Source organism: Xiphophorus hellerii, chromosome 9, assembly GCF_003331165.1.
Source record: "Xiphophorus hellerii strain 12219 chromosome 9, Xiphophorus_hellerii-4.1, whole genome shotgun sequence".
In the NCBI taxonomy this organism is placed as follows: Eukaryota; Metazoa; Chordata; class Actinopteri; order Cyprinodontiformes; family Poeciliidae; genus Xiphophorus; species Xiphophorus hellerii.
This window is the reverse complement of record NC_045680.1, coordinates 23370664-23395395: the sequence shown is the minus strand read 5'-3', so window position 1 is coordinate 23395395 and position 24732 is coordinate 23370664. Positions and strand designations below refer to the sequence as shown.

General features: G+C 41.2%; 2 protein-coding genes across 3 annotated transcripts; both read right to left on the bottom strand.

Moving 5' to 3' along the window:
* Nucleotides 1-57: 57 nt before the first annotated feature.
* Nucleotides 58-16589, bottom strand: slc34a2b (solute carrier family 34 member 2b). Of its 2 annotated transcripts, none has more exons than XM_032573258.1 (13): nt 16573-16589; nt 5053-5100; nt 4819-4950; nt 4595-4723; nt 4322-4465; nt 3185-3296; nt 2908-3103; nt 2731-2826; nt 2374-2485; nt 1760-1927; nt 1379-1495; nt 1173-1297; nt 58-1010 (listed from the first exon to the last, which is right to left on the bottom strand). In XM_032573258.1, the coding sequence occupies exons 2-13, from the start codon at nt 5096-5098 to the stop codon at nt 462-464; spliced, it is 1926 nt and encodes a 641-aa protein (XP_032429149.1). In that variant the 5' UTR covers nt 5099-5100; nt 16573-16589; the 3' UTR covers nt 58-461. The 2 variants fall into 2 exon arrangements, with proteins under 2 accessions (XP_032429149.1, XP_032429148.1); XM_032573257.1 differs by lacking the exon at nt 16573-16589 and adding an exon at nt 6235-6336.
* Nucleotides 16590-17844: 1255 nt separating this feature from the next.
* On the bottom strand, nt 17845-24457 carry LOC116726498 (chymotrypsin-like elastase family member 3B). The gene is made up of 8 exons (XM_032573259.1): nt 24337-24457; nt 24138-24226; nt 20894-20991; nt 20649-20777; nt 19598-19734; nt 18349-18491; nt 18104-18256; nt 17845-17971 (listed from the first exon to the last, which is right to left on the bottom strand). The coding sequence occupies exons 1-8, from the start codon at nt 24377-24379 to the stop codon at nt 17954-17956; spliced, it is 810 nt and encodes a 269-aa protein (XP_032429150.1). The 5' UTR covers nt 24380-24457; the 3' UTR covers nt 17845-17953.
* Between the last annotated feature and the right edge of the window lie 275 nt (nt 24458-24732).

Here is a 24732-nt window from a genome sequence, read left to right as displayed (position 1 = left end):
CGCAAGCTGTAATTTACGAACATAACAAACAAACCATATTCAAAAGACGACAAAGTAGTACTTTAAAAATAGCCATTTTTTAAATGTACAAATATTACACAGTTTTAAATACTGAGTGTTAGCATAGGCAAATAATAATGAATTTAAAATGCTACATTGGAATCCAAAATGTTCAGATGTGAAACAAATTTTCAAATAATAAAAAAAGCTTGTATTCACAGAAACCTATATGTGAACTTATAGAAGACAGGCGGTATGTACATTGATTTGGGAAACATTAAATAAATGTGTGGCAGTTTTGTCCGTAGTCTCCAAGGCAACAGGCAGTGTATATTACAGTTTGTCATTAGATAATCAACACCTTACCACAGCCTGAGAAGGAATGAACAATTGCAAAATGTGTCACGAGAATACAGTTGCATTAAGTATTGCACCCGCTCACAGGAAACCCCGCGATTGAATCAGAACTGCGTCGCTCTCTCGCTCTCCATCTTTTCTTCGTCTCTGGACATGGCGGGGTTGTCGTATGTCGCCAGGCTCTTCCTGCTGGCCCTAGAGATCTCCTCCGCCTCTTCGTCCTTTCGGCAGCAGCTGCTGCACTTGCAGCAGCAGCAGCAGTGTCTGCCACAGAGGAACATGGAGGTCGTTATCACTTTGTCCCACGGCGCCATGGAGTGCAGGGGCCGGGGCAGGAAGTCCCAGTTGCGGAGGAACTTGGGCAAGAAGCGGGCGCATCGCGACTGCATCACGTTGATGACGATCACGAATATGGCAAGGGCCACGATGGGCACGCCGACGCCGACCAGGATCTGCCAGCCGGCTATGGACAGTCCAAACACGGCCAGGGGGAACACTAAGAAGCACAGGAAGAGGTAGAGAGCTGCAAACCAGCGGTATTTGGCGGTTTTGTTCCCCAGGCCTCTGGCTAATCTGATGGGCACCCGCATGAAGGGGATTGGATACCACAGGAGGATACCCATGATGTTGAAGAAGAAGTGGCAAAGTGCAATCTAGGCAAGAAGAGAACACGCACATTACATACACGTCTTAACAAATAAGCGATATTAAGCACAAAATAAGCGTGACAAGCTGACTAGAGGGGCGGTATTATGCGTTTTCCAGCCACATTGTGCCTTTTTAAAGCACAATCAAGTAACTACATTACTACATACCTGCAGCGAGTTGCCTAACTTATCTCCAGTGCTAGCCATTGCGGCCAGTATGGCGGTTGTTGTTGTACCGATGTTCGACCCCAGGGTCAGCGGGTAAGCTCTCTCAAGGGAAATGACACCAATACCTGGCAAATGAAGACAGACAAGATTTAAGTCTGGATGTAAAATCAAACAAAAAGAATTTAAGTGGATCCGAGGCGACTTACCGACAAGAGGTGTTATAGCCGATGTGAAGACGGAGCTGCTCTGAACAATGAAGGTCATCCCGGCTCCCACCAAAATTGCAATGTAGCCAGTAACCCAACCAAAGGGGAAGGGGAAGTCTGGAACAGAACAACAAGTTTGGATCTAATGAGCTGGTAGCATATGATGACTACCACAAAAAAAGAAAAGTACTCGTACAAAACAGAATTTGTGCCTGAGCTCTCTGAGCGACGCTCCAGTACTGTTGGACCTGGAGTCCAGCCAGGAGCAACAGGAGGGCTGTGCCTGTGCTGCTCATCAAGCATCACCACGACGACGCAGGTGCGCTGACTATCAAACAGGCTTCAGAAAGCATGTGAACGTGTGGTGCTTAATGTCTGTACCTGTGTTGAGCACTTTCTTGATGACCACAGCCACTTGTCCTTTGAGCATAGAGTTGAGCAGCTTGACGATGAGGATGAGGCAGGTGCAGAGGACGAGCAGAGAGAGCGCCAGCAGAATCAGGCCTATGGCGAGGTCTGGCAACTCAGCGTAGGCGAAGATATGCTTGCCTGCAAATAAGTGTCAACATTTACAATGAGCGACCTCACTGTAAACTCTCTTAGACGTTTCAAGCTTCTGAGACGACTGGAAGTGTGTTTTGCGCAAAAGAACGCGGCAAGAATGAAGCACACAAAGCCAAACAAGTGATTTACTTTAAGCGTGAGCAGAATACTTTGAGTAAGTGATCCACGTAAAGGACTTGTGCTGGAGAAAGGCTGCATGAAAAGACTTATTCAGCAAGATAGACACTGAAGCCGGGGCATAAACCGAGGCACTGCAGCATCTCAAAGGTTGGCATTGTCCACACATCAGAGGAGCCTTGTTTTGGCCAAATGGCCCGCTTACGTTTCACTGAGCTTTAGTGGATCAGGTTGTCCTGATTGCTTTGTAGTAGTCCCTCAACCACCCCCCAAAAAAGAAGGGAAGAAAGACAAAACATTCAGGGAGGCATTACATCTCTCAAGGTAGTTGGTCCATGTTTGGTTCATCTGAGTCCAGGTCTGGTTTCCCTCCATCCAACAGACGTAACCTGCAGGGCAGCTGTCCAAGGTGGCATTCCAGAAAGTCTGAGACATGTCCCAAAAAAAGGGAGGGAACACAGTAAGCAATCCAGCAGCAGACAATCATCTTCCTGTTATAGCAAGCAACATTAATTCCTTTTAAAGAACATGACCTCACACAATGGAATCACTGTGGTCACAGATCGGGAAGGACAATATCAGTGATTTAGAGGAAGGATATTATCCTTCCAAGACTCTAATTTTTGCGACTGATTTTTCTTCATGTGCTGCAGCAATTGTTGATTTCTTACCGTGTTTTTCTCTGTCTTGCACCATCTTTTGACCAGACTCTTGTTCCTAGCATCGCCAGTGCCAGTTGCAATGTCAGTGATCACCGATTTGTCCAGCTGAGAGGACAAGAAAGTGTTTCATTTGCCCGAATCTTGAACAGTACATCCAAACCCTCCCATCTCGACTCATTTTGTCACCTGGATGATGGAGCTGGTGAGGGGGTCCGTGATGACCTTCAGCAACTCGGGCGCGTCCTCTCCAGACTCGATGTTGAAGGACTTGATCAGGAGGTCGGTGAGTCTGAAGAGGACGCCCGTCGCTGCTTCCAAAGGCAGAAGGACTATCACAGACAGCCAATTGAAGAAGTCGTGGACGGTGGCGCCAGCAAACGCCCTAAAAGTAAAGAAAGCAATGCGGTGAACACTTTGCTGGAGGTCACCCTTTGCATTTTATTACTTCCTGGTTCCTGTTTACCTGCGGAACTCATTTCGGTCTCCGGCTTGCATCACAGCCACGATGGTGTTGGTGACCGACGTGCCGATGTTGGCCCCCATGATGATCGGTACTGCAGATTTGACATCCAGCACTGAACAAAAGCAGAAGCATTAATTGATGGGTCTCAATAATCCTGCTGTCATGCTTGCATTTACTGTTGGCCTAAGTTAAGAATTAGAAAAACGTATCTTGAGTTTTCAGTCTCAAGGTATGTCGCAATCAATCATGCACTGATTTGTCCAGTTTTGAACCACTGACAATAACTTTTTAACGATCATGTAAGTCATTACATTATTGACTGACTGTTGTATCTTTGGCATAAACTTTTAGCATGCTTCCATGTTGATGTTGAGCTTCAGGTCTTTCAGGTGGGAAAGCCATTCTTATCCTAATCGGTAACGCTCCGTAGATTTTCCAACAGATTATTTTGGAGCTGGGCTGCTCCAAAAATAATAATAATATCACATTCAATAAGGAAATATAAATCGGAGGAATACTTTTTGGCTTAGCTGTGCTTTGATAAATAAGTTTAATGTTCTGAGATTCAGAAGCCGGATTGTAGTCATGTGACCTACAAGTGTTTTCAGAGCTAACATGCTATCACAAGGTTTCATTTAAACAAAACAATCAAGTAATAACTTATAACTCTACTTTATAATTGTTCTTTTCCTCACTGGGCTTTTCAAATTTAAAATCAGCCAGTTCGGCCGTTATTATGCCATTTACAAAGTTTACACAGTTACGGTTTCAGAGCTATTTAAGTTTCCCACTTTCCAGTCCTTTTCATGAGATGTCCGAGGAAGCCAAATCAATAATGGAATTTTTTCTCAGGCTGTGTGAAATATGCAGCAACACAGCGCTCGTTGGTCCTCTACTACTTGTTGCTTCACACAAATGAGAAAGTTTTTAAACATGTGTGTGCTTAGAAATGTTTATGGTGGTCCAAAACCAAGGTTATGACCTAAAGTGTTACACGGCCGACTGCATCGTCTACCTGTCAGCCTTACTGACTGACGTCAGCATTACTCTATTAAGAGAAAAGGTATTTTAGCACAAAATGATCATTCAGTGAGAACCTCATAGTGACGGTCCTTGTCCGTAAAGAGTCTTGCTTACATCCAGAAGACACCATGCTGACCACAATAGACGAGGAGGTGCTGGAGCTTTGCACCAGCACTGTGACTAACACCCCGATCACCAGCCCAGCCACGGGGTTGGACAACACAGCGCTGTCCTGGAAGATGTCACCAGCCGCTTTGCCTGTACATACACAAACCTCAAGGTTCAACGGTGAAGTACTTCATGGGCTACACGCCACAAAAGCACCCTATTGTCTAATACAGACCACAAATGTGCAATGAGTCACAGTGACCCTAATTTGGTTTTCACCTCCGACTAGCTGGAAAGCAGAGCTGAGAACATCCAGCGAGCAAATAAACAGGTAGAGTAATCCGAGCAGCAGAATCAGCTTCACAATGGCAGTCAGCACTCTCATTATCTTCCCTCGTGTGTCCAGCTCTGTGCGGCAGGAAAGAAAAAAACCCAAAACAAAACACTGAGTCAGAGTCAGCTTTTAGAAAAAGGAATGGGATGAGGACGGCCAGCTGCCTCACCTGACCACTTGATCCCGGTGTCTTTGAGTTCTGGGAGATCCCAGGGATCGTCCTCAGGAGGATCCTCATTCTCCAGGTCCAAGGTGGAGTAAAGTGGTGGCATTTCCTTATCTTTACCCTTAGAAATGTCACCTAATGAAAGACAAACAGAGGGATTGGAAAACACAGGTGTAAATGACAGCTTGAAGGACTTTAGAAGTATCCAAAAAAAAAGAAAAGAGAAAAAGAGCCTACTCATGGTGGAGGATGAGTCGTTCCCCTCCTGTGGTCTGGGAGCCATGACTGTGGGAAAAATGATGAGAAGTTAAAAGAATGAAGTCGAAGGAATGAAGAAACACAAAGCAGGCCTGATGTGACTTTTAGGGCTCGACCGGGGTTTTGGTCGTCACATTGACTGTTAATGCCACGCTACAGAGCGATACGAAAACCTGCTGAGCTGGCAGTGGTTGTTTTGTGAAACACAACAACATAACATAACAAAAAAAAAATCCAGACGAGGTGATTTTGTCATTTTCACAAGTTGTCTTTCATGCTGTTAGCCAGGTGTCCACTATTAAAGGCACTCATGTTTTTATCTGGAAAAATCTAAATTTAAAGCTATAAGTAGATGGGGGTCTTTTGGGAGCAAAATGTTCCAATACTGCTTTTTCAATAGTTTGGTTGATCTTTGAGAGTTGACTTTCTGATTCAGATTTTGACTCGTTTTTATTATGAATCGGGAAGATTTAGATATAAACCCCTACCACCACAAACATTGTTTTTTTTTGTTTTTTTTTTAAAGTGAAAAAATATTTGTACTAATTTCTCTATTGGTGTCTAAATGCCATCAAAACGTGCTGGTGCTTATCTCGGTCAATTTTCTAAACAAATTCAACTCTTTAAAAATATTTTTTCTGGAGTAAAGAAGGACAATCTGTTCACATAAAAAAAAAAAAAAATCTGTCACCAGTCAGACTGATTTACAATGGAAAGAAATCACAATTTCTACTGAAACATCTTACTAATAGGGATGACCGACATTGCTTTGGGGTTGGTTGTCACAAAGTGTGAGAGTTTCCTTAATGGTTAATTATTACGTTTAACTACAATTAATTTACAAAATAATAATAATAATAATAATAATAATAATGAGACCCATTTTAAATCAGTAACCTGAACTTTGATTTAAAGAAGAATGATTCAGTTATGATCAATTCAAGAGTAAAAAGCCTGACAACTTCAGGAGTATGAGATACAAAAGGCTCTTCATGTTGTAACAGACAGAGATTAAAAAAAAAAAACAATCACAATCATCATCAGAGTCAAAGAAATAACCTCGCGTTTTTTTCCAAAACGCAGGTGCATCTCTTCAGCTCCGAATCGTAAATAAGGAAGTTTCCTTTTCTAAACGCCTTAGAAACGGGGGAACCTACTCACCTGCAGATGAGCGCCTGTGTGTCCGGAGCCGCCGTGTTCACCTGGGTTACCTGACGCTTTGCTCCCAGGCGCCGCGCCGCCTTTATAGAGCCAGCTGCGGCGCGCGCGCGCCCGCCCGCCCGCCCGCCGCGCTCGGTTCAAAGGTCGCGCACCTTGGGCCAGAGTACGAGTAGGGGCAAAAAAAAAAACAACTTTGCGCCGCAGCAGCAGCAGCAGCAGCAGCATTCACACGGTACGCCGCCTGGCTGATAACAGAGCCAATAATCTGATTAATAATAGTTACTCACGTCGCTGACACTGCTGACAGAAACGACACGAGGAACTTCCTTTGAATCATCTTCACTTAAAATGACCTTCACGGAGGACCTTACTGGCTCTTAATAAGGCTAAAAAATACCAACACGGAGCAGTTATAAATGTTTAGTGTGGCTTGGAAACGTTTGGAGCCTCAGGTGGCGTCATAAAGGAAGCTGCCCTCTGGTTGCTGGAAAAGGAACTATTTTAAACCTTTAAAGTTGAGAGAAAGGTCACATGCTGAGTTCCCTGCAGTGACTTGGCTTATGAAACAATTGCTTTTCATTATACATTTATTCTTTCTAAACAAGCATGCGGTCAAGATGCTGCCTTAAAGATTTCCGCAGTTTTTTATTGTGCTCACACTTAGAAGAAGAAGGCAAAGAAAAACCGATTAAATACAATCATTTTTAATTTGAGCATAAAAAGCTGTCCGGACCAGTGTGGCTCTTATGTGAAAATATAATCCACCTCCTTGTTAAATAAAATGTATAATTAACCACACGTCTTGGATAGCTGAGAATAAACACAGCAGTGGAACTGAACCTTTCTAAAAAAAAAAAAAAAGAACTAAAAAAAAAACCCACGAAGCTGGCTTAATGATCTCAAAAGCAACATATCATTGCCCGATTTGGAGAAAATGAAAGAACAGATGAGGAATACCGTAAATAAGTAGGTCAGTGTAAGAAAACCTTATTTTTATATGTTACACTAAGCTCAGAGAATAAACTTTAAAATGCTGTTGTTAGTTTATAAATCACTGAACAGTTTAGCACCACGATACATTAAAGTTCTGCTGGTGTATCAACCTCCCAGACCTCTCAGGTCTCCTGGTCCTGCATCAGAACCAGAACCAAACATTGGAGGCGCAGCATTCAGCTTCTATGCGCCGCAAATCTGGAACAAACTTCCAGAAAACTGCAAACCCGCTGAAACACTGAGCTCCTTTAAATCAAGCCTAACAACCCAGCGGTTTACAGTTGATTAATAATAACTGGAACATTGGACAAATGTATTTGTTGTGTATTTGCTTGATGATTTTGACAAAATTGTAATGTTAATCGCTTGCTTCAGAATTGGCTTTTACGGTGTGAAGCACTTTCAACTGTCTTGCTGCTGAAATGTGCTGCACTGTACAAATAAACCTGACTTGAATATTAATCCCAGAATGCACTGCAATAACCTTTCGGTTCTAAAGGCAAGAGGAGAACTTTGCACAAACATCATGTTTTTTAATAAAAAACTCTGCCCTGAAGGAAGCCGTCCCTTTATCCGGCACCGCAGGAAACTTTTTTTCTTTTTTGCTTGCCGAAGGGAGATATATAAATCTGGATCCAAAGTAAATATTCCGTCTACCGTCTCGGTGACTGAATTCTGGCTGAGAAACGAGCCAGAATTGTTTCGGCTTATTTGAAATCTTGAAGGAATCTTTAAATGATGGATTCCTTCAGCAGAGACGCTGTCTCTGATTCAGCGAACGTCGGAGATAAACCTTCATCTGTTGTATTTTAACGCCGCAGCCTGAGCAGGCAGGTATTCATTCCGAGGCTGAAACTATTTGGCTGTTCTTTCCTCATTATCAGCTGGTGCCCTTGATAAATTTGATCTAGTAACTAACTTTGTTAATAACTGCATTCGGCATTTATTCGTGGCCAAACTAAGCCTAATGTCACACCGCATGTCTTTCAAAGGTCAAAAGCCATAAACCTCCCTGCCCCCACTATCTGAACGTGTGTCTTTAAATAGAAGATATTCACCTTTTGTTTGTGTTGTATAACCGTTCAGTGAATATTTTAGAAAAATGAATAGAACAAAAACAGAAAGGAGAATGTCCATCAGTTTGTGACCTAAAGTCTAATTAAACTTGGGTTTTAAAGTAGGACAACAGCTGAATGATTAAAGGAAAAAAAAAATAAGGGAAAGATTTGAAGGGCATAGTCAAAGTCTGGAATTAAATCTGAATGAGATACAGACGAATAATCTGATTTTTTTTTTTGGTGTAATTTCAAACATTAAGTGCGACAAAATATCAAAAACAGAAGAAATCAGTAAGTTTAAAAATACTATTTTCACTGAACTGTTTCAGAACACACACTAGCTAACAACACACACACCCCCACCCACACGCACACACACACACACACATATGTTTATAGCTCCCTGAATTTGTCTTATGCTCATAGTGAGATACTGCGTCGATAGGACTGCAACAACAACTCATTTTACCTCTGAAATAAAAGCTGTGTATATAAGTGAATGATTAAACCCTGGTCGTGTTTCAGCTACTCCCAAAATGCTGTAAAATAATCATGATAAATTTAGTGTGGCGTCAATAAAACGACTTCACAGAGTTGAAGGGGGGAAAAAAAAAAAAACTCTGCACATCTGACATAGGATTAATAAAAATGTATATATAAATGTATGTATTAAATAGACAAAAAAATTGTTTTCAAATGAATGCTGTGATTATTATGATGCAGTAACGTTGCTACCGATTCTGGTTTGGATCTTCCACACAACTCGCTTGTTTTGCAAAAACGCCAGGCTTTACATACGTGTATTAGTTTTCAATAAAAATTATTTCTCCACACTGTGAGAGCAACAAACACGAGTCAAAAGACTCCAGACGTGCCTGAATGGATCACCAAAATAAACTAATCTTGCTATATTTGGGGCTTAAACACAGTATGTGATTGGTTTTGTTTTGCTTTTTTTTTTTTTCCCCCCCATCTTATAGCTTCAAAACAATAGCTCACGACCAGAAATCAATGATTACCCAGTGCTGACCTAAACTACCAATCAGATGAGTGCATTCTGCAACTAGAGGCAGAGTCTAGAAGAAATATTATGGTATGGGTTAGACGTTATGAAACTTCAAAAAAATTTCAAATTAGGTTGTATGAACCATAAAACCTATTACATAATCACAAAATCTCCCCTTTTACCCTCCCATAATGTTAATAGACCAAAGAAGACAAACTCTACAGGGACACATGAGGATGATTACAAGATATCTACCAGGAAAAAAAATAAAAAAGTCATGAGGTGTGTCCTGAGTAGCAGATGAAGTAGAGACATGACACATGGACTAAAAATATGTCTCCCTGTTTGTTTTGTAACGCTGCGTTTAGCTCCTGTAGGTAACAACATTGTCCAAACTCCTTGAACTTTATCTCACTTTTTTTCCCCCCTCCCCTATGTCCACAGCCTCAAACTTCACTGGGGATTATTTCGATTTCATGTGACATTGGCAGCAAAAAATGAGTGTATAATTCTAATATTTGTATTTTGCTTCCTCTTACTCTGATGGCCCCAGAGCGTGCGGCGGAGCTAAATGCAATCCTGTTAGAGACGCTGCGGAAGACTGGAGACGGGGGCAGAGGTTTCTGGTAGGAGAACCACATTGAACATGCAGACAGAGCGACAATTTTATGAAAATCGGACTCATCTTTAGCGGTTTTGCAAAAAAAAAAAAAAAAGATGGAAGAAAAAAGCTAGGAAGGTATGCCTTTCGGGAGCAGGAATCGTGCAAAACCTTAAGATTGTTGTGGAAAATTGTACAATACTATGTATTGCTTTTTTCACAACTTAGCACCCATTTACATATTTTGTCACAGACAGAAAAATATTCCATTGGAGTTTTATGTGGCCGACCAACACAAAGTGGTACACAATTATAAAGTAGAAAGAAAATTATACATAATTCAAAACCTCTTTTTTTTTTAAAACAAATAAAACACTAAAAAGCGAGGAAAAGTTCAAGGGGTATGAATACTTTTGCAAACTACTGCATGTTGTTGCACACAAAATGACAAACTATGAAATCCTTTCCAGCGTACATGTGCCGGACCATATCCGAAACATTATCAGAGGAAACCTGTCTCTATGAAAGATATTACTAATTGATGAAACCTAACCGGATGACGCTTAGCGTTTAGCAACAATCTCCACACAAAGGGCCAAACTTATCCTAAACATGGGAAAACTTCAAGACTGAAACAAAAAAATCAGGTCCTGTAGCCATGAGCAAGAGAGCAAAGTGTAATGCCGCCTCGTTTTAACTGACGTCTAAAAAAACACCACCACAGCATTTTAACAGAAGCAGATGAGCCTCGTTCATTCGGGTCAAGTGTCATAAACAAACAGGTTCAAGACACTCTGGAACCAAAACATGAGATTAAAAATGTTGCTTGGGTCTTGTGACTGGGTAAAGAGGAGAAATGTTTACTGCAATAGACAATGTTAGGGATTAAAAAAAAAAAAAACCCAAATAAAGCAATTTAAGTTTTAAAATCCAGATTTCCGTGGATATTACAAGTGAAGTTCTGTGAAGTAGGTTAGAAGCAGTTCATATCTTAATGAATATTATTGAGGTTAATTCCAGCAGTGTTTGATGAAGCTCGAAATCCCTGAATTGTTCAATAGGTGCACCAGTAATGATCTTCCTGAGTGAAACACATACCAAAAACAAACGTTTAAGTTGATACCGAGCATTCGAAAAGGCAGTGTGAGAATTAAATATAGCCGTGCTCGCCTAATATTATTCCATAGAATATTTCTGTTTTCAGATGCCAACTATGAACACTTCACTTGTTTAATTAAAAGATGTTTCACACGCATATCTAAAGGTGATCGCCTTCTGTGTTAATAATAATAATAATAATAACAGTTTCAGTGTTAATAATTACCCAATGCATACGTGACAATGCATTAAGGCACATAAAATAGTATGAGCATTAAACTCCAATGTGTTTTTCAGAAAGTGTCAAATGTAAACCATCTGGTAATAATCTTGACATAATATCTAAGTCATCAGGTTGGCGCTTCGCGATCGACATTGGGACCACGACCCAGACATGTGAGCATCTTTATGTTCATATGATGGATTGGACAGTTTTCTGTGAGATGTTTGAAGCTCGGGATATTGTTGTCCAACCAAACTGCATTAAACTCTTCCACGTCTTTTTCTGTCTGCTGTGCTTCTTGCCGTTCCTGACGCTGTGTGTTTGCTAATGTTCTCTAACGTCGGAAAACTGATATGAAATTAGAGTTGGGCGTTTATTTTATCAACGGTCATTGATAGTGATACGGTACTTGTCGTGATAAGAATTGTGATTTATTGTTGTCACGATAAATCACAATGAAATGTTGAAAAAAATCCCCTCTGCAGAACTGGCTGTAATGTGCGGATTGACATTTTCGCTATTTGCAGACCGTTCAATTGAAGTATCAACAAGTGTGGACATGTGATTAAGCGCAATACAAATGGGAATGTTTTCCCAAGAGCTGTATTTGTGTTTTGTGGGACTACAATTACTGTGAAACACAGTCTTGGTCGTAACGGTCACCAAAAAAAGATGGAATTAACACTTCTTATCGTCACTTTTATCGTGATCGCAATATTACCACAAAATATCGTGACGAGACTTTATGTCCATATCGACCATGTCTGTATTAAATTCTACAGAAAATTGTAGATAATTGGGTGCGTTGGATTTTCTTGGGCTTATTCGGGAGGGGAGAAATAAATACATGCCACACTTTTCAGATTAATAATTATTAAGAACTTTGAAAGTCAAGTTTTCTTTGTCTTTATTATGAGTTGGCGTAGCACGCGGTCTCTCCGTGTGACTTCTACAGATGCAAGTATTAGATTATATATATACGTATATATATGTATAAGAGCACTTTGTGTGTTAGACCAACTATGTGCTGCTTTGTGTTGGTCTTTCACATTACATCCTAACAAAATACATGACGTTTTGCGACTGTAATGTAACAAAAAGTGAAAATGTTCAAGAAATGTACAATTGTTTATAAAAATCAATGCTTGACAAATGCGTCCTGTTGTAGTTTACAACTTTATTACCATTGCTGGATTTTTATGGGGCACAATTCTAAGTGACTTTATTAGCTGCACCGATAACGGAGATACACGCAAGGTGGAGCCCTCAATCTCTAGCTGAACATTGATTCAATATCTTTTATTTATCTCTCTGATAATTGCCCGTATGTACCGATTCCCAGAGCAGCAGCTTCTGTGCAGTGACAGTAGAGCCGTCTCGTAATGGGCGTTTTGATTCTCTTCAAAGCTTTCATTTTCTCTCCCTCCCCCACCCAGCCTTGACCTTTTCGTAACCTTCGCAGTAACGTGGCGGGAGGACGACTGACAGCCCCATGTGTTGCGAACCAATTAAACATAAAGAGCCACCTAAAAAGACATTTTTACAATTACCTCGGTTTATTTATTGACTAACCCATCAGAATGGAGGCAGCACTTTTTCCTCCATGTGACTTCGGGAAGACCCACAGATGATGGAAGAGGATCAGTCCAGGCTTACCTTTGACCTTTGGAATGCTGCTTTCACCGCCTCTCCACCCACATAATCATGCGTTCATTCCCCCCACACAGTTCCAAATGAGTTCTGGACATTCTCTGTTTTATTTTCGTGCAGTTATCGAATGTAAGTCAATGATTGCCTGCCGGGGAGGCTGAGCTGTTTTTGCCGCGCTGCCATGCTGGCACAGTCCACAGAGGGTCAAACGGTTTTCGCCAGCGTGTTCCAGCCGGGGACGGCCAGCCCTGTAGTACTACACACACGCCGCGCGTGGGTGGGCCGCGCAGTAAAACCATAAAACCGTGGCTGGTGGAGCTCGTCCAAACTGGCTGAATCCCTGCGGGTGGCGGAGCAACTATCGAGGTTCCAGTCAGGCTGACACAGAAATGACCAGAGATGGAGGCGAGGAGGTCGGCGTGTTTCTGCCGCTTTTATCTTCCGCTGTCCTAAGAGGCCGAACCGGAAAAACAAAACGAGAACAAAAACAGCTTTAAATGGCCGCCGAGGGAATGTAGTAATGACAACAACGACTCGGCCTTTTTTGTGTTTCGAGGCTCGGTTTGCTGGAGTTTTTTTGTGGGGGGTAACATTTGGAAACGTGTTGGCCCAGAAGAATCCTTTCAACTAACTCAGAAGTACGACAGTTATTTATCGGAGAGAGGACATGCTGCTAAAAGCGTATCCCGGTTAAATGAGTTCTGTTCTGCGGCCCTCAGATGGACACAGTTCCATTTCGGACACTGTAGACTAAAACAGAGCACTTAAAAAGCAGCTCGCGTTTAGAAAAGTAGATTTTTCACACTCATTTCACATAAAAACGATAACGATTGTAAACGATTGTATTTTAATTAGGGTTTCACAAAATGGAGCCTAGAGTGTGGGGAAACAGATGCACGGTTTTCCAAGTGCTGACGTAGGGCCGGACAAAATGACTCCAACGCATCGCAATAAAAGTGTTTCATATCTGTCACAATCGATAATTATTGATTAGTTTTTTTATTTAAATTTATAAAATTCTGCCAAACTGGTGGTGTGATCTTTCCTGTGTCATCCAGTTTTCACTCCATTATTATTATTTTTTTAAAATTCTTTTTAAGCAGTTATGAGGCATGGTGGCGAAATATGAAATTGCTACTGCGCAAGTTTCTCAACAGATTGTTGCTAGGTGACCAAAGACAAACTGAGTTAGTTGATGCCACTCAGCTTTGCTTAGCTTTCCTTGAGCGTTTGAGCGGCTAAAGTCTTTACTCTGCCTACATCCCCCAGAATGCTGTGCGGTTCTAGCTCGGAATTCAGCGGAATTATTGAACATTCAATCAGACATATAATCTGCAGATATTGATCATGTGTCTATCGCGATATATATTGTTATTGATTTATTTTCCAGCCCTGCTGACAGCTGTGTTTTTTTTTTCTGAGCTAATACTTTGTACCTTCTTTCCAAAAAAAAAAAAAAGCTCAATCCCAGATTATAATTTTTGATTTTCTGCCTATACTTTGACTGGGCCATTGTAACCATGCTTTGATTTGAGTTGTCAAAGCAATAATTAATGTTGAGTTTTGATCACTCGTGTGTGCTGTCTCCGTCTCAGGCCTTGTTTTCAAACTGCAAACACGACGTCTTGTGGTTGGTTTCAGCAATGACTCGCTTGCATAAGGTTCATAACCAACAGTTGATTTTTCCACCTGTGCCACACTTTTTGGCACAACATATTTAACTGTGAGAAGTTGAAGGCTCACTAATGTTCCCTATTGAAACCTCTGAGGCCTTCACGTCCATTGTTATTTTGTTTTTTTTTTTCCAGTTATTTGTTATTTGTTACATTGTGTGTGAATTGTGAGACAGTTATTTTTTGTTTTTAAGCACATGCACTGACTGATGGCACTTTTTAAATTTCGTTGTTCTTGTGACAATGACAATAAAGATTTATCTTTATCTATCTATTTTTCCACACCCACTTCTCCTTGTGTTGCCGCTTTTTTTCGCCACGGTCAATAATTTATCTCAATAAGATGACACCGCGCACATCGCTCGCGTGACACGAGCTGGACAAATTATTTGTGCTGCTCTTCACATTAATGCCAGCAGGATGCGGTCAGGAATGATACTGTGGCAGCGTTTCCTGTGAGCTGGATGCGAAGCTATCATTCATACATTTAATCATCTAATGAAGTCCACGTTAGCTTCAGCAATTAGCGTCTCCACCCGTCATGTGGGGCACTGGGGTTCAGTCCCTGGCAGGTGTTCTTGATGAAAGCTATTCTCTTTCTCTTTTATTTATCTCCATCCATCATGAATTGCTCAGTTTTGCTTTTTTTAATTCGGGACCCAGTCAGAATCTGACTCCTTTCATTTTTATTAAGCGTTCTTCGTTGCTCGCAAGTGAAAATAGAGTAATATTTTCTTCAATCAAATAAATCCCCCCCACTGTTTGTTTTTTATTAAGCAAGTGAAGTGTAGAGAATAAAACTTTAGCTCTATATCAAATCACACGCACACGTTGACTTTGTCTCTTCCACTCTAACTCTTGCCGTTTTGCTGTTGTTTTTGTTTTTGTTAAATATGTTTTGATATTTTTTCCTTTGCTGTCATTAAAGAGAAAGAAACTTTGAAGCTTCCTCTTCCTCCCGTTGCCGTGGTGAATCGCATTTTCTGCCGTCCATTGATGAAGGCTTCTGACATACTCGCGCTCAAGCTTAACTAACAAAGCTAACTTGACTATGAAAATCCGGAGCCCCGTTTGCATCCAATAAAAGAACTGATTTCTAAAACATCTTGAAATTGTTTTGATCCAAAACCTCCTTGAAAAACACGGTTACTACAAAACATAGCTTCACACCCCTGAATAAATTAACATATTACTAAAAAGTGAATAAATCTAATATATTATTGTGACGCACATGTATATTATATTTACAGCTTTGCCATTTTGTAAAATATAGTTTTACAAATGATTGATAAAAAATAAATAAAAATGTTGTGCTATGGCCTAAACGGTTATGAGGATTACAGCTAACTTGACAGTTATTAATTTGTCCAAAGGTCATGTGTGCGTTTATTCAGAGTAACTGCGTTCTACTCTGAATTTGTTTTCTGAAATACGGCCCTGAAGATAGTTCAGCTTCTTTGGATTTTATTTTGGATATCAGACTAAATGCACGCCATATTTTTAGATTTACTATAAGCAAAAATGAAAAGAAAGTAAAACAGTAAAATTCTACCAAAGTAAATTAAAGCTCGTGGCTAATGTGACCAGATGTAAAAAAGATTCAAGTCGTATTATGGCGTCTGTACACATTTAGAGGGCAGAAAGCTGCTGGAACCTTCCTGTCGAAGCTTCGTGAGGAACATGAACGATAAAAATCTGTCTCGGCTGCAACGCTGTGATCCTGGCTGACAGTGAGAATTTTCATCAAGTGTTTCATTAAGAGTTTAGTTAGAGAAAAATGTAATTAATCCAATGTTTCTGCTACTTTAAGGCTCCTGTTTGTGGTTTGCTTAAAAGATTTTGTAATTAAGATGTGCAAAGATTGTACAACTGCACTGCTGGAAAATACTGTGTAAACATTCATTAGTTTTAAACAGACGCTGTAACATTTCACGTCACGACCTGCGTTTGCGTTCTGGCGCCTCCGCGCAACCAGTAGAAGTAAACACACACAGAAAAAACTTATCCTATGTGTGTGATATTTTACAAAAACTCACTTTTTGCAGTGTGTTTGTTCAGCGTCTTCTTCTGTGTAGTTCCATCATCTACCAGCAGATGGAGGCAGAAGTATATGCAAAGAAAAAGTCAGTTCAGCAGCTTCATTTGAAGCTAAGCCTAACACATACAGCAACGTCCAGAATAATTCATAACCCTGGCAGATTTAGATTTAAAGAAATCTTTAAACTTAACTACAAAGTATATTTAAATTATGTGAAAATGTGATACTGCAATGAACCGGTGATCTATGCTAAAAACAAAACAAAACAACAAACAAACAATTTCTGGAATTTCTCATTCCAGACTGGTTTGAGTTTGTGGGAGAATCCAAGGTTCTACAACCTTCCAAATCGTCCTTGCTGACCTGAAGTATCCTAACCACCACCCCGATTAACAGGGAGCAGCTGTTTTCATCGACATAGCAGGTGATAAACAGGAAGCGCCCCGCAGTCAATTTGTGGTGACGAGTAACGGCTGAAGCAAAGGGAGCTCAGTGAGGATCTGCGGCTGTGCATTACAGCCGACCACAGCTCAGGAAAAGGATTGAGGCCCCACAAAAGTTTTTACTTTTATTTCCGGGTTCATTGGTGCCCAGCTGTCTCAAATGAAATCTGAATCAAATACATCAGCAACGTGACAAACTGTGACCCAGTTCTGTAGATTTGAACACTGTGCGAGAAAGACACCGTCATTATTTCAGCCTTTACTGACCTCAAAGTACTTCCGTACTTGTGTCTGATTATTGTTAGAAAAGAAAAGAGGGCTGAAATTCCCCTCAATCTTCCCAAGCCTGTGAGTTTGTTATTCGTAATACCTTAAAATCTAAATTTTTTTGTCTCAAGCTACAAGGTCGTGTGGGAAAATCAGCTTGTCTCTCCGTCAAGGTAACCCGTTTGCTGCAATTTATCTGGTCTGAGAAGAGGCCCTGCAGCTTTCTTTCTTTCTTTCTTTTTGCCTGAAGGCATCAGACAGTGCGTTCAGCTGCACAGACATTTGCTTGACCTTGGCGGTGATTGATAGACTCTCCTGACTCATGAGTCCTCCACCCACCGCGCCGGCGGTCGGTCGGTCGGTCATCCGTCTCTTGTTTTATCACACAGCAAGGAGTCATGGAGTGTTGAGAGGTAGAGCAGCCTGGGAAGCTGCATACACCAGCTCTGGATTTTTTAGGAGAGGGTTTGATGGAAAACTGCAGCATTAAACTTTGTGATGCCAGCAAACGGATGTGGCAGCTGACCGGTTAACATACTGAAAACATCAGTAGAATTGAATCAGTTTTATTTTATTTTTATTGAGGATTTCAGAAACTTTTGTTAAGTCTTTCGAGCTCGCCTACAAATTCCTTGAACGTATTTGTTTTGGTTGGCCTCCTGAAGACCCTCAGTAATTCTGGATCACCTGCAGAAACAACAGGTCAAACAGACATTCCACGTGTCTTGCTAATTGTTGGTACTGGCTGCAGTACTTTAAAATTCAAATTTTTTTTATCTCTACAGACAGACTGATGTGCGGCCGCACGCTGATTTTTACCTCGTTGAGCCACTCGGTGAAGGCAGAGGTGCGCGTGAAGACGGTGGGTTTCTGCACTTCGTTGCACACGGCGGAAGACACGAAGCTGGTCACGCCCTGAATGTACCACCTACCGTCCTGACCCAGGCAGTTCAGAGGGCCCCCGGAGTCCCCCTGTGACACAAACACAGCATGGAGCCTCAAACCGAGTCCGGACGTAGCTGCTGACGCGCCAACAGGTGGATTCTGTTGATGCGTTTACTCACGTTGCATGCAGAAACGACATCACCTCCTGCGCACACCATGGTGGTCTTCACTATGTGGCCCCACCAGTCGCTGCGGCTGCAGACGCCGTGCTCCACCACGGGCAGCGAGGCCTGCTGCAGTATGTCAGGCATGGGGCCGTGGGCTGATGATTCACAGAGAAGACGGAGCGACGTCAATACGCAAACGCATTCAGCTGAAAAAGGCGGCGTTATTATGGAAAAACCTATCAAACTAATTTGGGAACAACTCGTGCAAAAAGCTTGAAAACATCCAATGTGTAAAGAGGCAGTAATATGTATTTTACAGTCACATAGTGCCATTTTTTAGCACAACCAACTAACTATGTGACCTTAAGTTGTTACAAAAATGCTGTAAATGTCAAAAATGACTTAAAAGAAATTTTACCTTTGTAAATTAACACCTTGAAATTGGGCCTCTGTCTCTTTAAGAAGCTCCTGCTCCTTCCAACACTAAGGCATCGCAACAAAGTTTCTCCATTAAGCCTCTAACAACATTTTTAGGAGCGTTTCACTGAGAAGTAGCTCGTATAATGAGCTCAGCAGACGAACAGTTCCTCTGGGTGTTTGCTAATTGCTGCTGGCTAGTCTGAAGGAGCCGAGTGGGGGAGTCGCAGCTGATGGTTGCTCTGTGAGACAGAAGCTCAACCCCCTTTTTAAATTGCCCAGCAGCTTTTTGGATATTTCTATTGGCACTTTGAACATTTGTCTTTGCTGCTGAGCTCCCAGTGTTTGAGTGTTAGAAAAAGCTCTTTAAATCTTTAGCTCCTCCCACAAATTCCAAAACATGAATAATTTTGGTTTGAAAATGGTGACCATAACTGGAACTGCTTCCTCTTCAACGTCAGAGGGATTAATCATTGGGACATGCTGACTGGAGTCATACCAGTTGATGCAACCAGATGCGGACTGGTCATCGGGACGTTTCCCGGTGACCGCTGGTGCAGGTGGAGTCTAAGTGAGAGCAGAACTTACATCTGCTGCTGATGGTAAAGCGCACAATTTTATTTAAAACTCAATTCAATTGTGGTGGTTTGCGTTAATTCTATTAATGGCATTAAATTCATGGCTTGGATTATAGTCCCAGTCTGGCCCTGCATGTGACGACCTGCTGCTACATGGTGCACACTATCTAGCACATACGTCAAAGTTCTGAGAAATCGAACAGTATGTTCAAAATAGTCTAGTCCAGCGGACAAACGGTGTGAGAGAGGAGTAGCAGGGACTTTACTGTAAAGGTTGCCCCAGCCGGAGATGAAACAATGGGTCCCGTGGGCCAGGATCTCTCCTGCCTGAGGAAGACAAGCCACGCCGACGCTGTCGTTCATAATGGGGCTCTTGTCCAGCTTCAGCAGGGCGAGGTCGTTGCTGAGAGAGAAGCATTGTCACATGAAGAGTTTGTCTAAACAGGAAGGTAAGCACTCTGACGTTTCGTCTGTTTTTCTGATCCTGTGCGTTTATTTTATTGCCGTCAATCGATTAGAAAAGGTAATCGGATTCGTCACACTCAAGCGTTGTGATCAGTCGCGATTAGTTGTTATGTTTAACTGTAAGCTTGAAGTGTTGAAATTCAAAACATTTCAAAAAAATGTTTAAGAAAATGTTTATTGCCACAAACCGAATTGGATGGAGATTCCCAATTTTCCAGGTTTTCATATCCAGGAGGGTGTAACAGAAGTAATTTTGTTTCAAACGTAATTCAGAAATGTCAACGTTGCACTATGTTGGTGCTACCCTGGTTTTATCCAAACGTCCTTGACTGTGTTTTGGTTGTTTTGATTTTTTTACACCTGTTTTTAAGGATTGCTTTGTCACCAGTGGTCTTTATTTGACAGTAATCTGGCAGGAAAGGGGCAGCAAGAAGACATGTGGCAAAGGAACTGAGGACTATACGCTTTGTATATGGGGTGTTCGCTCTAACCGCAGTGTTTGTTAAAGTGAAAGTTGCTGCTTAGCGCACCAGTCTGACTCCCCTTACTCATCTTTTCGCTTGCGACTCAGCATTGTTGACCACAGCACAAGACCGTTAAATGGGCTTTTTTGAGTTAGGTAACCCTCTGCCTGAGAGAGGCTTCTAGGTCAAAATTAATATGCATTATGTGATATCAACGTGTTGAGCTTTTTAGATCAATTGCATGCAGCCCTAATCTCTTTATTTTCATTTGATCATATCTGCTGTGCGGCAAAGTAGCCATTTGCTGCTTCGTCTCGTTGATGAATTCGTTAATCTGTTTTAGGTGGTCGAACTCTTTGCTTCATCCAAACAAACCGAACACACCCACCCGTTGGCCACATGGTCAATGTCCCACTCAGGGTGGACAACGATGCGCAGGATGTCTCTGATCTGCTCCGTGCCCTCCTGCAGGCTCATGTCATGCTCCCCCAGAACCACGCGGTACACATCTCCGGACCTTCGTAAGAGAGAACACACTCATTACTCACCAATATGTGGCAGCACCATTTCACTTTAAGCAGCCGGCATTATGATGTCACATTGTATTGACGGTGCTGTGAGTAGTTAGATCACCAGATGCAGTGTCCAGCAGTCAGCACCCAGCGAGGAGCGACCAGCATTCCTCCACATGTGTGATGGAAGCGGGAGCCATGTTGCACTTGCAGGGAGATCTGTGAACGTTACGCCTTATTTTATGTTCCAACAAGCCCAGATAAAGCAATGCTCATGGTGCATGAATAAGACAGTGCGAGGCAAAAATACTTAAGTTTAGCAGAGAGTGGCTACTAGGGTGACTACTTTTAGCCAAAGTAGTCACTTTAAAGTCGCATGTCGGACCATCATCACTTAGCACGTAATAGTGAAGCATTCAGAAAAGAACACACAGTTTTCAAAATGCTTTACAAATTCAATTCAGAAAAGTGTGGAATATATTTGGATTTCACCGCTTTATTCTGATACTACTAAATAAAAGTCTTTACAACTAAATCTGGCCTCTACAGAATCCTGTTTGCAGTTTGGCAAAGTCTCTGTAGGGGGCACTCAAACATGAATTAAAAGATGCCTTTTTGTGAGAAATACACCATGCCCACAATGAAAAATGGCCTCAGCTGCATCATGCTGTGTGGATGCTTTGCTTCAGTAGGGACAGAGTTGGCTGTTGGGAGTTGATGGGCAGGTGGATGTAGCTAAATGTAGGACAATCCTGGAAGAAAACCTGCTACAGTCTACAAAAGACTTGAGTCTGACTGAACTCATCTTATTTTGCAATGAAAAATTGGCAAATATAGTATGTAAAAACTCAATTTTGCCATTCTTTCACATTTGTGAGGTCAGACACTGATGTTGGATGAGGAGGTCGTGGCCAGTCTCAGCTCTAACTCACTCTGAAGGTGTCCTATCGCGTAGGGGTCAGGCCAGTGAAGTTCTTCTGCACCAACTCACTCATCCACGTGTTTATGGGTCTCGCTCGGCCCATTGGCCTACCGTCGTATTGAAACAGGAAGTGACCATTTTTGAACTGCTCTCAAAGTCAGGAGCATTACAATGTCCAACATGCTGAAGCATGAAGAGTTAATTTTACTAAAACTAAGGGGAGATGTCAAACTCATGGAAAAAAAGTACCATACAATAACCTCGTCTAAATAAAACTTTACGTTGTAAATAATGCATTAGGCAAGCGCTGGTCACCTGGCAACGGCCAAATCCAGACTGGTACACATAAAAATACACCACACTTTTTTTACTTAATATGGTAACCATGTATTATTATCCTTCAATTTCAGTGTTGTATAGTAACGAAGTAAAAATACTTCACTACTTTACTTAAGTATATTTTGGAGTACTTCATACTTTCCTGGAGTATGAAAATTTTTGATGACTTTCACTTTTACTTCACTATATTTCCGAACTTAATTGCGTACTTTTACTCCGATACATTTTCAATGTGTGGTTTAGTTACTCGTTACAAAAAAGCGAGAGAGAGAAACGCAAGTGTTTTGACCCCACCTACTGATTAGCAAGTAGCAAGTAGGCTACCGAACAAAGTCCGTAGCCTGCTTGCCTGGGCTTGTTCATCACCACCAATAGGATACTTCTTCTTCTTCTTCTTTTCTATTATGGCGGATCACAAGCAACTTTAAGGTGCATACCGCCACCTACTGTACATGAGTGTGTAGAAGCATTACTTCATATCTATTAAATTCTACTTTTTAATTTTGTATTCTTAAGATAAATAAACAATGCTTTCCTTAATTTGTGAATATCTGTTATGTTTCCTTCATTTCCTAATATACCTTTAAGATTCCATTCATGCCCCATATTTCTAACTATTCTCTTTAATTCTTCCCTTTCGAGTTCATTTGACTTACAGTTCATCAATATGTGTTCTACATTTTCTTTCTCTCCACATCTCTCACATTTATCATTATTTTTCCTCCCTATTGTATAAAGCATGTCATTTAAGTAGGTATGACCTACTCTTAATCTACTAATTATTATTTCTTCTCTTCTGTTTCGTTCATTAATGCTTCGAATTCAAACTGACTTTTGTACTTCATATAATCTTCTTCCTTTCTTATCTTCATTCCACAGTTTTTGCCATTTCTTGATTTCTTTACTTTTAATTAGGATACACCTGTTTCGCTTCTCCCATTAAACACAAAGCAAGTCTCGCAATCAGTAGCAGTCACATGGAAATTCTATCTTACAAAAACTCCCCGTCCAACTTGAAGAAACACATCGAGGTAACTTCTTATGAAATGGTTATAATCCTCCTGTTTCAGTAACTATAGCTTGGTCACTAGGCACTACTGTATTGTGAAATCTTGACCATAAATGAACTTTGTTTGGCATTGTTTCAGTTCCACACGTGGTGTATTTAGCTTAGGCCTAATGGTGACTGTAGCAGGCTACCTAGACTCCTCTGTTCAAGGGGGACAGAAGCCATAGCGATAGCAATTTAGACTAAATTTAACGAATATAGGAAAGGCATGCAAGTTCAAAACCAGGTTTACAGATGCCAATAAGCTGCATTTCCCTCCCAATTCTTTTTTTCTTTTGCATAATGACCAGTTGTGTGCACCACCTACTGACTGTAGCATTGACTGATTCACTGATTTGTGAAGTAGAGTAATCGTAACAGCTCTTTTTCTTCATGTTGGCCGCATTTTCTGTACTATTTATTTTTCTCATTTTCAGCACTGACCTTACTTGAAGGGAAAACTTAAGGCTTACAAAAACTTTGTATTTTCTGTCCTGGAGGGTATACTAAGAAGCTGGTTCAGTTGTAAAGCAGGTTAAGTTAACCTTGTGCTATAGGTAAAGCACCTAATTTTCTTAACTAAATGATGCCTGCAGGTATATCTATTAGCAGGTTTAATTTTGCCTGCACTTGGTTGTGTACATTATTTTAAGTGTATTTGACAAGTTTACCAAAATATAAAAAATGTCATTCAAACTGCATTTGCTTTGTTTTACTTTTTACTTGTACTTTTCATTACATTACTTGAGTACATCCATTTTTACAGTAATTTCCATACTTAAGTACAAGAAGTTTCAAATACTTTAAGACTTTTACTCAAGTAACATTTCAGTCAGTGACTTCGACTTTTACCAAAGTGATATTTTGGAGAGGTACTTGTACTTTTACTTGACTCTGAGATTTCAGTACTTTATACAACACTGTTCAATTTCATGTTGAGATTTAGACCCATAAGCATACTTTGCTTTGATCCATCACAAATAAATTTTATTTTACTTTTTTGAATGTGTGCAAATTGACCCTGGGTGTGAATACTCAAGGAGCCGTATGATTTACCTGCCAAGGCCAGCTATGGGGACGAGCATCCACTCCATTCACGACCCTGCTGGTGTCTGGCTTCACTGCAGGTGAACCGCACCCAAAAACTATGGAAAACATCAGAACAAATCATTCTGTAAATAAAGCCTAATATCAGGTAAATACGTGACAACTGTATTTTAAAATGAGAGAATGAATTTTTTTAAAAAAACCTCACCAAACGCTACCTGCAGCAGGACGACGACTAGAGTCCGCAGCATGTTTTCAATGGAACAGAGGATAAAAATCCTGCTCTGCTCCTTTTATATCGCTGTTGTCCTGAGAATCCAAACTGAGACGCGGCTGTCCCCGTGGAACGGCCTTATCACGACCCGCTGAGAAAAAGTCCCACTTCCACAGATGCGTCGACTTTCCAGCCAAAACCTACGACAGCATCGTGCACTCATAACTCAGCCAGGCCATTTCAGTGAGCGCATTGTCTGCCAGGTAGTGCGCAGAGAGAATTTTGGTATTTTGAACATCCGACATCTATTGAGTTTATTGTTTCAGTTTGGTTTCCTGTGCAGGTTATAAAAAGGAGCGACATTTCTGCACTACACCATTCCACTCAATG

Bases quoted from the DNA above. Each gene is read 5' to 3' on its own strand.
- slc34a2b (XM_032573258.1), bottom strand. From the start codon at position 5,098: ATGGCTCCCAGACCACAGGAGGGGAACGACTCATCCTCCACCATGA. The intron at 1,928-2,373 runs GTAATGCCTCCC...ACTTATTTGCAG, and splicing joins GACCAACTACCTTGAGAGAT to GCAAGCATATCTTCGCCTAC. The intron at 1,011-1,172 runs GTATGTAGTAAT...CTTCTTGCCTAG, and splicing joins AGTTAGGCAACTCGCTGCAG to ATTGCACTTTGCCACTTCTT.
- LOC116726498 (XM_032573259.1), bottom strand. From the start codon at position 24,379: ATGCTGCGGACTCTAGTCGTCGTCCTGCTGCAGGTAGCGTTTG. The intron at 24,227-24,336 runs GTGAGGTTTTTT...TGTTTTCCATAG, and splicing joins CCTGCTGCAGGTAGCGTTTG to TTTTTGGGTGCGGTTCACCT. The intron at 20,992-24,137 runs GTAAATCATACG...TAACGTTCACAG, and splicing joins CCCATAGCTGGCCTTGGCAG to ATCTCCCTGCAAGTGCAACA.